This window comes from Syngnathoides biaculeatus, chromosome 5, assembly GCF_019802595.1.
Source record: "Syngnathoides biaculeatus isolate LvHL_M chromosome 5, ASM1980259v1, whole genome shotgun sequence".
Lineage (NCBI taxonomy): Eukaryota > Metazoa > Chordata > Actinopteri > Syngnathiformes > Syngnathidae > Syngnathoides > Syngnathoides biaculeatus.
The window spans coordinates 6,783,878-6,796,212 of NC_084644.1; the positions used below are offsets into that span (position 1 = coordinate 6,783,878).

At 42.0% G+C, this 12,335-nt stretch overlaps 1 protein-coding gene across 2 annotated transcripts in view; it reads right to left on the minus strand.

Annotated features, from left to right (window-relative positions):
• Window positions 1–272: 272 nt before the first annotated feature.
• The window catches only part of itga8 (integrin, alpha 8), a 58,772-nt gene continuing 46,709 nt past the window's right edge, over window positions 273–12,335 (minus strand). For both annotated transcript variants that reach the window (XM_061820830.1, XM_061820831.1), the window contains 9 exons: window positions 11,619–11,698; window positions 10,306–10,386; window positions 7,870–7,975; window positions 6,882–7,040; window positions 5,363–5,479; window positions 5,164–5,277; window positions 4,924–5,025; window positions 3,731–3,853; window positions 273–3,648 (listed from right to left, as the gene is read on the minus strand). In XM_061820830.1, the coding sequence (XP_061676814.1) occupies window positions 3,559–3,648; window positions 3,731–3,853; window positions 4,924–5,025; window positions 5,164–5,277; window positions 5,363–5,479; window positions 6,882–7,040; window positions 7,870–7,975; window positions 10,306–10,386; window positions 11,619–11,698 (972 nt within the window). In that variant the 3' untranslated portion in view covers window positions 273–3,558. The remainder of the gene's footprint in view (window positions 3,649–3,730; window positions 3,854–4,923; window positions 5,026–5,163; window positions 5,278–5,362; window positions 5,480–6,881; window positions 7,041–7,869; window positions 7,976–10,305; window positions 10,387–11,618; window positions 11,699–12,335) is intronic.

Consider the following 12,335-nt stretch of genomic DNA (forward strand, 5'->3'; position numbering starts at 1 on the left):
CTGCCTTTATGATTGATGATGATGATGAATGCAGCATTTCAAATTATATTCACAAATATTTTATGTTCCAATGGCTTTTTTAAAAAATTTCCTTTGACCCAAATGATGCCATTAATATAGCAATATACTATATGACTGTCTTTTTTAGAAATTTTCTTCACTTTGGCTCTAATGACTAATACACACAATAATATTATCATTGTGTTTTCTTTAATCAAATAATTATATAACGGTTGTATGACAATATGCCATTCCTGAATATTGGTGCCACTTCCAATCCAATACTTGTATTATTTTATGAAAACATAGATAAAATAGTGTAACTCTGAGTCGTGGCGTCATAGCCTAATTTAAATCATACTTAAAAGTTATGCATTTACATGTTATTAATTTGTATTATTTTTTTTAGTTGCTTGCTCAATTGTTATTCTCACCAGCAGGGGGAGCAAATGTACTTCTTGTCAGCTGTGAAGAAGTGAAACACCCCACTCGTCAGGCATGATTGACAAAAAACAAATACATACAACAATATAGCAATAATAATAATCATTATGACTATTATTTCTTTTCCGCTTAATGATTTTTTTCCCCACATTTACAAATACACAGACCATTTTAGCTGGGATTTAAATGAATTTCATGACTGAAAGTTTAAATACAAGCACACACGGGAGGTGATACCAATCATAAGCGGATATGATTATGTCTGCTACTTTCAATTAACTGCACATTCCTGTCTAACTAAATGACAAATTCAACTGGATAGTGATGTCAAACAAATGACTAAAACATAAACAAGATTACAGATGAAGAAACAGTTGGCCGATAAAGACAATTTCCATTATTTTTTTTTTTAATTTCAGGTATTGCTTACAGTATGAGACGGTTCTGTGTGCGTATGACACACACTATTAATCCATTTGACATGACATAACTCACAGTGGACCAACTTTGGCATATATTTATCATGTTGCTTTGTATTATTTCCTTGCAGAAGTTAACTGTTGGTGAAGTCCAAAATGAAAAAGCAAACATAACATTATTCGGTGTGACATGAACCAGTCGTGACAACTGCCGCTGTCGTCTGTCCAAAAACTAAAATCTATCATACTCACAGTATATACATATACACTATTAAGCTTTTGATAAAATAATGCCAGTGTAATCAAGCTTCAGTATCACACAATGCCCAAATATTGCACCTATATTCATAAATACACGTTTCCTTTGTGCCATCAAGTTAATGCTTCATTGCGTGTGACACGTGACGCACAACAAAATATTGGATTAAGAGATGCCCCTGCCCATCTTAACACACACACACGCACAAAATATGTACAGTACCTGTACACATTCAGCATATGTATATACTGTACATCCACACAAAATCTCTACATTACAATGAAGAAAATAAGTATTTGAACACCCTGCTACATTGCAAGTTCTCCCATTTAGAAATCATGGAGGGGTCTGGAATTTTCATCGTAGGCGCATGTCCAGAGAGATAATCCAAAAACAAAAATCCAGACATCACAATGTATGATTTTTTTAACGGTTTATTTGTGTGATACAGCTGCAAATAAGTATTTGAACACCTGACAAAACCAATGTTAATATTTGGTACAGTCGCCTTTGTTTGCAATTACAGAGGTCAAACATTTCCTGTAGTTGTTCACCAGGTTTGCACACACTGCAGGAGGGATTTTGGCCCACTACTCCACACAGATCTTCTCTAGATCAGACAGGTTTCTGGGCTGTCGCTGAGAAACATGGTGTTTCAGCTCCCTCTAAAGATTTTCTATCTGGTAAAGGTCTGGAGATTAGCTAGGCCACATCAGAACCTTGATATGCTTCTTACGGAGCCACTCCTTGGTTTTCCTGGCTGTGTGCTTCGAGTCATTGTCATGTTGAAAGACCCAACCACGAAACCATCTTCAATCCTGACTGAGGGAAAGAGGATGTTCCCCAAAATCTCACAATACATGGCCGCGGTCATCTTCTCCTTAATACAGTGCAGTCGTCCTGTCCCATGTGCAGAAAAACACCCCCAAAGCATGATGCTACTACCCCCATGCTTCACAGTAGGGATGGTGTTCTTGGGATGGAAATCATCATTCGTCTTTCTCCAAACACGGTTAGCGGAATTATGACCAAAAAGTTCCATTTTGGTCTCATCTGACCACAAATCTTTCTCCAATGACTCCTCTGGATCATCCAAATGGTCATTGATAAACTTAAGACGGGCCTTGACATGTGCTGGTTTAAGCAGGGGAAACTTCCGGGCCATGCATGATTTCAAACCATGACGTCCTAGTGTATTACCAACAGTCACCTTGGAAACGGTGGTCCCAACTCTTTTCAGGTCATTGACCAAATCCTGTCGTGTAATCCTGGGCTGATTCCTCACCTTTCTAAGGATCGTTGAGACCCCACGAGATGGTATCTTGCATGGGGCTCCCCTCCGATTGAGATTGACCGTCATGTTTAGCTTCTTCCATTTTCTAATGATTGCTCCGACAGTGGACCTTATTTCACGAAGCTGCTTGGCAATTTCTCCGTAGCCCTTTCCAGCCATGTCTTGTTGTACAGTTTTGTCTCCGGTGTCTTTGGACAGCCCTTTGGTCTTGGCCATGTTACACGTTTGAGTCTTACCGATTGTATGGGCTGGACATGTGTCTTTATGCAGCCAACAACCTCACAGTGGTGCATCTGATTCAGGATAATACATGGAGTGGAGGTGGACTTTTAAAGGCAGACTAACAGGTCTTTGAGAATTCTAGCTGATAGACAGGTGTTCAAATACTTATTTGCAGCTGTATCACACAAATAAATCGTTAAAAAAATCATACATTGGATTTTTGTTTTTAGATTATCTCTCTCACAGTGGACATGAAGCTACGATGAAAATTTCAGACCCCTCCATGATTTCCAAGTGGGAGAACTTGCAATTAAGCAGAGTGTTCAAATACTTATTTTCTTCACTGTAGGTACACCTGAACAATCTAATGACATCCAATGCCCGTACTGTCTTAGCAATAACATGGTGATTGTAATATTTTGTTATTTACATTTTTGTTCATTATTTGTGGCAGTACTGAACTGTAATGCAGATGTACCCAATATTATGACCAGTGAGTGCACAAGCTCCCTCCCGTTCACCCAAGCACGGATTAAAGCTTCTCTGTGCTTTTATCTCTGCGCTCCATTTAACCCAAGTTTTGTTAACGTGGAAACATGAGGCACTTTCTTCACACGTCTCTCCTGTGGTCCTTCGCCGTGGACAAACAATTCCCAAAATGCTGTCCCCGCTCTAGTGTGCTTTGGTTTTTCATGCCGTCGGAACCGCGCACCTTTTTGGCTCCCGGCTGACGCGTACTCGAGCAAGTCGCCCCCTCACGGGCAAAGTTCGTCGACGAGAGGCGCCCGAGAAATTTCATTGTCCAACAACTCCGGATCTCAGTTCGGATTGATTTGAGTCGGAAGGCGCACGTTCATCTTAAAACCGCAGTTTGGCCCCCCCCCCCCCCACCCCCGACTCGGATCTGTTCCACGTGTCTTTTAGGCATCCCCTGCATGATTTGATGTTAGCTGCTCTTGGTCGGAGATGTTGTCGCCGGCCGGTGGCCTCGCCCGGTCGAAGAAACCACACTAAGAGGAAAAAGGAATTTTTGCACAGTTGCAGTCGGGAGATACTGAGGATGTCGGCAGAGGTGTTAAATACTTCACGTACCTTCCACATGGCGAGCGTTAACACGGCGAGCACGAGCAGGCCCAGCAGTATGGCAAGGATGATGACCCACAGTGGAACGGCAAAGGACACATCTGGCGTCCCCCACAGGACAGGGGTCCCCATCTACAAGGCACACATTCAAGATATCGTTCATCCATTCATTTTATACACTAAATAATCATTTCCCATCCCAGCTGACCAAAGCTACGTTCACTGCAAGGTTAGGATAACATATTGATATTGGGATTTATTACAGTATTGATACTGTTGCCGTGAGACATTCAATTCTAATCAGTTGTCCATCTTTCCTTGAATGCTTGTTGCGATTGATTGCTGCATTTACACACAAATTCTAAAATATGCGTCAGTGTTTTTTTTCTCAGTCCTCTCTTGATTTTAATTGCACTTTGAAGAGGTAGACATTTGTTGTTGTGAATGTCTGAAATTTGAAATTATTAAAACAAAAATATGTTACTGATTAAATTTGATATACAGGCATGAGAATGACCAATTTGGAAAAACAGAAACTTTTCTGCATTTGGCAGAATTTTTTTTCAATAAAACACATTATTAAATGGTGACATCCGATTACTTCTAACAGTGTAAATAGAGGGCAATCATAACATTTTGAAAACTTAAAATATGAGTCCAAACAACCCAAATAATTTTGGCAAACTTCAGACAAAAAAATGTGTGAAAGAGAGAGAGAGAGAGAGAGAGAAAGAGAGAGAGAGAGGGAGAAAGAGAGAGAAAGATCATGAAATATAAAGGTGAGCAATAAAATGCGTGCGCTACAAGGCCAGTGCTGCAGATTGGTCCAATCGTATTAACAGTTATCAATCATATAATATTTGAGAAATTTACGTCCAACTTGCCTTTGGTAGACGTAAAGCACACACAATTTTTTTTTTAAATAAAAGACACTGTTAAATGGTGACCTCTGGTTACTTCTTACAGTGTAAATACAGGGCAATCATAACGTTTTGAAAACTTAAAATATGAGTCCAAACAATGAAAATAATTTTGCCAAACTTTCGACAAAAAAATGTAGACTGAGTGAAATTTATATAAAAAAAAGGCTACTGCACTTACAAGTTATACTTCAGAAACAAGTACACAAGGAATTTTATATATATATATATATATATATTTTTTTTTTATTGGTTCCGCCTCAAAATCTCCCCGAGTCTTACCGAGATGGTGCGTTGAGGGAGGCTGGGGGGCTGGACCCGATAAGGCACGGCCAAGACCACGAAGGACACAGTCGAGTTGAGAATGTAGGGGTCATTACGCCGCTGCGGGACAAATATGCAAGTTATTCGACCAACAATCACAGTGAAGCGTAGCAAAGAACATCGACCGAACGGACAGGACGACTTGGTGACTTGAACCTTTTTAGCTAATGAAGCAAAAATGTGGAACCGGACACCGACCTGTAGGAAAGTATGCGCCCACAGTCTCGACCGGACTTTAATTACAGCACTTTGTCCGCGATCCAGACGTCCCACAGCACACGTGATTCTCAGGCAGGAGATATTGGTACAGTTCTGCAAAAGAAACAGCCGTCAATCCCCTCAGGAAACATTTCGATTCGGGTTCTGGAGGTGTCGCTGGGGGACGCGTGTTTCTCACCAGGGTTTTACCCGTGTGGCTGTGGGCGGTGCTAGCGGCCCGTTTGTGGCGGCGGAGGGGAGCGCTGGTGTTCCTCAAGAATCCCAGAAGTTCAGGAGTATCTTGGAGGGATGAAATCTGAAGAGGATTTATGGAAAGAGCTGCTTATCTTTGCTAAAAAAAAACCATTTCATATTAATATTACTGTTAATATCTATTGCATTTATAAGCGCTGTACCCATCCTGGCTCATACGCTGTGTGTCCCTTCGCATGTCAGCTATTGTGCACATTTTCTCTCTGAATTCCACCGCAGATGCTATCGTCACGCATTGGAAAATACTCCGGCTGTAATTTCTACTAATAAGCAAAATCGTGTCTTACAGCCAACTGGCAAAGAATACGGAGCGCAGACAGAACAATGGGCGGGATTTTTCTTAAACGAGCGGGTAAAAATCCTGCAGCAACAAGATGGTTTGATAATCTTCTAGTAGCAGTACGTGGTGTTTTTTTATTGTATGCATGTTTTGTCAGTATTTAGGGGCATTTGCACTCCATCCATTCATTTTCTTTGCCGCTTATCCTCACGAGGGTCGCAGGGAGTGCTGGAGCTTATCCCAGCTGTCACCCTGAACTGGTTGCCAGCCAATCGCAGGGCACATCGAAACAAACAGCCAAAGTCACAACCACACCTGGGGGAAATTTAGAGTGTCCAATTAATGTTGCATGTTTTGGGATGTGGGAGGAAACCGGAGTGCCCGGAGAAAACCCACTCAGGCACGGGGAGAACATGCAAACTCCACACAGGCGGAGCCGGATTGAACCCGGGTCCTCAGAAGTGTGAGGCCAACGCTTTACCAGCTGAGCCACCGTGCCGCCTCATTTACACTATCACACAGGTGTCAAACTCAAGGCCCGGGGGCCGGATCTGGCCCACCACATCTTTGTAAAGGTAAGTTTTTGGACTAATAATAAACATGATAGAGCAGCAGTGTCAACCTCATTTTTTTCCACAGGCCACATTGTTTCGGTTTCCCTCAGAGGGTCGTTATGACTGTGGAACATCATCTTTACATCACCAATTTATGAACTAGTTTTACAATCAGAAATCAAGGGTAATGTGTTTTTCAACTATTCACGTTTGGTAACACAAAAATGCTTGTAATATCTCAACTTTATCATTTGTGATATATGACAATTTGAAATTTTGGTACAGATTTTTACAAGAGTCATGGAAATTGACATTCCAAATTTGGCTCCGTGGGCCACATCAAATCATGCAGCGGGCCAGATTTGGCCCCCAGGCCTGGAGTTTGACACCTATTGTGTACAATGACCCACTACTGATTGAGAAATTCAAGTATTCGCATTATTTTCTGTGGCGTTGACCTTGTTTTTGTCCTCTTTGTGTGTGCACTATGATGTCATAAGACAGCACCAAACCCCTGGCTAATTTTTGTCAAGGACATACTACATGTTGACGTGATCTCGACTGAGACTAAAATCTTTATAGTATGTATTTATATCTATATTATATCTTACCTGAAGTCCGAGTGGGTTGAGGCTGCTATTCGTCCGACAGCTGATCGGCCCATCAGTTCTAATCTCCATAGCATACAGCAGGTTCTCGTCACGGAAGCGGGAAGGCCAGCCGACCTCGACCTCAGCCTCCCGAATACTACTGGGACCCGCGTTGTGGAGCTGGAGACGTCAGAAGCGGTCGAGAACTTAGTCGTTTTATTGCTGCGGGCCTCGAGTGGCTGTACGCTATAATTGGGTTATCATAACTGTGGCGTGATGACACGGGCCACCTGGGTTTTCTGGCTCCAGACTGCAAACGGCAATAGGCCTTCAACTCAGTGGGGATTGAAGACAGAGACACGACAAATCGACAGCTTCGGCCCTCGTTTGGCATCGGGATGGGAGGAACGAATTGCGATCTTAAATGAACCATCAACTCAACAAAGCCACCTTTTCCACTCACTCGCACATTCTCGCAGAGATGCGCAACGGTCATTAGCAGAGCGGAAAGTCATCCAAACAGGACATTATCCTGGTGCTGCAGGCCAAGAATTCTGGCCATAAGGAGCCCCCCCCCCCAAACTAAAAAAAAAAAAAAGAAAAAAAAAACTGTCCCCTTTAAGTAGAAGCAGCTGCCAAGTGGGAAAAGTACCGCCGTTGAAAATCATTATCAGCTGCAGGAAAAGGCCAGACGCTGCAGCGTTCTATTTCAATGAAGCAGCGGCCCCCTTAAATCCCAACGACATCACATGTACGGCACACGGACTCACGAGCACACGCACGACCCTCATTGTAAACTTGTCGCCAGTCTGTCTGCCATCCTCCCTCCTTCTATCTGTCGCCTGCACCTCATTTTGACCTCGCTTTCCCCCTCCACAATTATCCCGCGTTCCGGCTTACCTGCCGTCACGACTGTAATTACACCTCAGATATGTATAGGTTTAATTTAAGTTTATTTGTGTTAAGGTTGACTTAAGCTAGTAAGCTCCACTTGAGTGCAGGCGTTTACCTCAAAGATGTGAGTCACTTGTGGGCCCACATCGTCTTCCTTGACAGGCTTCTCTTTGGGCTCCCAGCGTGGAAATGGCAACACCACCTGAGAGGGATGAGACACCCTGTGGAGACCAGAACACACACACAACTGTGTGAACGAGAATGAGTTCATTAACAAAACACATTTACATGACATTAAGCTTACCCTTTAGAGCCCAGTACTGGTTTCAGCTTGTTATTAAAAATAGTGGAACGTTACTTGTAAATTTCAAGGCTCAGTTGTCTTTTGCGTGTTTCCTTTTATTACCACAGGAGGTACCAGTCTAAATTCAAACCAATTGTCATGTAATTTCCTTGTATTGTAGAAATAGTTTAGTTACACTAACGCATCTTGCATAGAGAGCTCGTGCACCTACGTCATAAAATCACGTGACTTTTGTTTATCTCGCCATATTCCTCAATGCTAAGTCCCTTGGAGATGACAAAGAAATACGTCTTGTAGCATGACGCCCAGAGTCTTGTCCGATACCGTCAGACATTTAGAAGGTGAAAATAAACGACAGTACGTGGAAAAATGAGATAAACCCGGCGTAGAGGATCTGTATTTAATGCCGAAGTCGATGTTTTTGCCGATAAGATACCTGTCAACTTTTCAGAGTGGCAAGCTGTAAAAACTACCCCAAAAAATCCTTATAGAGAGCAAAAAAATCATTATAACATACCAAAGCAGATTGTATGTCAAAATAATGGAGGGAAAAAAACGCAGTTTTTCAATGATTTTTATTGTAGATCTCCAGAATGATAATATCTGAAGTTAATTTCTAATTATCAAGGTCTATTTAGTGGCATTAGTATGTTCAGAAATGTATTCATGTGTAACTTTCTTCACCAACTCTAAATGCTGACCTTTGAGAAATTTTCTGAATCCGTATGATTTGTAATATACGGCCCTATACTTAAGATTCACCACAAAATCCGTATGTACTACGGCTAAACCGTATTGAGGTGACAGGTACGCGATAAGAAATTGGACTGTTAATTAGCTTCCGCTTGTCTTGGACCAACTGGATCTACGCATGGATCTGGTGAGTAAGTCGTCGAGATTTACACAGAAAAGTTTGAAAGCGTAGAAAAGTCTGGTTGCATATGAATACTTTGTTTCTGGATCTGTTCTCAATCAGGAATAAATCCCACATAGTGACGGTTTTGACGACTTGTGAACGCGGAAGTGTGTGTTCGGCGACACGTTAACCTTTGCCGGAATCAATCGATCTTTTCGGCTAGTATTCAATACAAATGCCAATATTTAAATAAATGATCGCTGGTTTTACACAAACTCGCATTCTTTAACTCTGATTGGAAAGAAAAAAAAAAAAAAGAGGATGGAGTCGTCTCCACGGAACGTACACGGAAGCGATTGCGGCCACACTTAACGTCCGTAAACCTCTGCGACAGACGCATTGTTCTCAAAAGAGCCAACTCGGCATTATAAATACTTTTTGGAAATTTGAAATTGAGACGAATAATTCCTACCTGAAATGAAGCGATCGCTACACAGGCGTGTGTGTATTTTGATTGGACACCGTCCATCACGTTTAATTGCCCAAATCCATTGATATTTTCTAGTCTTTTCAGCTGGTATCCTATAGAATGATATTTTTGAATATCTGTCTCGTCTGTTTTAATAACCAACACCACAAGTCTCGGGCATTGTGAATATTCTGCTCTGGTTCAATGTCTCCCACAATGTCGAGCAGCTCTCTTTGACCGGCAATATGGCGCGGTGAAAATGGTGATGTCTCGTGCAAAAGCTCTATAGTGGTGAGTGTAAACTATAGTCACAGATGTTAAAACATTGAAATGTGCTTTATTGGTGAGATCGGTGGAGATAAAGCAGGAACAGAGTGGGTAACTTTTCCAGGGCTTAAAGATTCGTCACCTATAAAACCAAATCAGCATCTGAAACGTTTGCATTTTGTTCTTTTGGAATCTGAAGAAGTTCTGGATCCACATGAAACGGTTGCCTCTTTTCAGCTATTGAGAACTCACAGAAGCATAACCTCATTCTAAATATTGATAGATTGAGTTAATAGCTGAAATTTTCAAGAAAGCATCAGCAAATGACAAACAAAAGGAGCGTCATCCTGAAAATGGACTCGAAACCGATGCTTGATGGTTGCTGACAACGGTTATTATTATTATTCTGTTTTTCCATTTCAACCAACGAGAGCAGAAGAGTCCTGGGTTTTCAGCGTTTGCATGTTTGTACGCATATCAGTGTGCACGCCGAGGGCTCACAATTAACCCATGTGCACATGATTACAGCAGATGCATTTTTTTTTTCAATTTAATCATGCACATTACATTGTGGCAGGAAAAAAAAAAGCTCCAAGCACAAAAAACAAAAGCAGATCGCCTGTATGTGAGAGATGAAGAAAACGCAAGGACTCACCCTCGTAAATCAACTTGAGCTTTGGCAACGATGGACAGATTTAGGCTGACATGGTTGCTCACAGGGTTGTCCTTATTGGAGCTGTGTGGGGGAGGAAGATTCACAGTGGGTGTCAAGGAAATACAATGCAGTGCTCCCCATGTTGCAAAACCGTGACCTACAGTAATAAAAGTGACAGGAACGTCTTAGATCAGGGGTGCCCAGACTTTTTTACCCCAAGATCTACTTTTCAAGCAGCCAGCCTCTTGTGAGGTACCGACGACGGGGGTGGGATGATGACGATGCTCCCAAACCGTTTTATGGTTAATGTTATGTTGCCTCCTATATTTAAAATACAGAATTAGCTTTTTGTGCACGGTATTGTCTGTGCTTTCATCGGAATTTTAAAATTACACACCATCTCATCCTGCACTTTCTACTTGGGTTTCAGACCAGACTTTTCCCACTCGGAAAAGAGAAAATCTCGTCCAGTTTAACCCCTTTTTCTTCTATTATTCACATACTCCGACAGTCATTGCATTTGAAAACAACAGCATTTCTTTTTTAACTTTCTCCATTAATATCGAAAGTGAACATAAGCAGCATGTCTAGCTCGTTTTTGCTCTACGTTGCCCAGACTGTGTTGCTAACTAAAGCAGCGGTGGTGAATGCCGTCATTATAAAACACAGTGATGGGCTGTTTAAGTACTACAACATTGGTAATTATGAGTGTGCATCTTGGCTTCTTCTTTTCAATTCTTTTACAGTACGTATGTGAATTGTGCCATTGGATGTAACAACCAGTCATCGCTCACTCATTGAATCACGTTACAAAATGCCAGAAACTGAATAGCTGTATGTTTTACTTTCAATTTGCATTGGATTATTTTTTTTTTGCGCGCCATGCAGAATATCTGTGAAGAGACTGCATCAGTGATCCACAATTGCGCAGTTTAGAGAGAACATTGGCTGATGTCTTTTTTTTTTTTCGCCGTCCCGCGATCGACCAAGACTGCCTCGCGATTGACTATCGCGATCGACGCATTGAGCACCCCTGTCTTAGATGATCATTTTATTCTGTCATAGTGTTGAACTAATGTAAAATTCGATGACATTAGGACCTGTCCCATATCATTAACGTTAATAAATAATGACATTAATCAACACAAAAGCCACACACAGTAGACGAATCAACAGGTTTTTCTTAGCTCACTCCCAGCGGCTAATTACTCCTTACAAGCCTGCAATGTCTGACAAAAATCTCTTTGTACTGTATGCGTTTAAAAGAGTAAATGTGTTGGCTGCATGCGCGTCGCTCTTGGTGGGCACATCACCTCTGGATTTGTAGCTCGAAGCTAATCTTCGGTCCAGCGTCTTCAAGCCTTTGGACTGAAAACCGCAAACCAACAGACAGCTGTGGAGAATAGATTGGGGGATAAAAAAAAAAAAAGTCAATTCAAGAGGGTTAAGAAGAACTGGATGTGTCTGTTTAAAAGTCACATGATACCTGAGGGTCCATTAATGAGACAGGAAGGACTCAATTAACTAGGCCATCTTCTGCTATTACGTGAGTAGAAGATCCAGTTTGTAGTGTTGACAAGACACACACTAAGACAGTTGTGAGTCTCTCCATGTCCGCTAACGTAAAACACATGCAAAGCGTGTGCTCATCGTGAAACTACACAAGTGTACATACGCACGTGCACGTGAGCCCCGCACTGGACATGAGACCTGACATATGGTTGTGAAAGTGACAGCAAGCAGACTTCAAGAAGCAGCCCCGTGGGGGCACGGAGATGTGAGGCCGTCTATATGGAACGCATTAGTGAGGCTGTAGGAAAAGAACCGGGCGGTGAAGATCCAAAGAGGGCAAATGGGTACGGTTGGGTCAACGTGAAGACGTCACGGAGATCTGATCTAAAAGCGGCTCTTAAATCTTTAGCGTTGCCGTTTTATTCCTCGGAGTGCTGCATCTGCGGTCAGCGTGGAGCTACGTAATTCAGAGGAGGGAAATCATTCACAGAAAGCGCTTTTCAAGTACCTTGAAACTA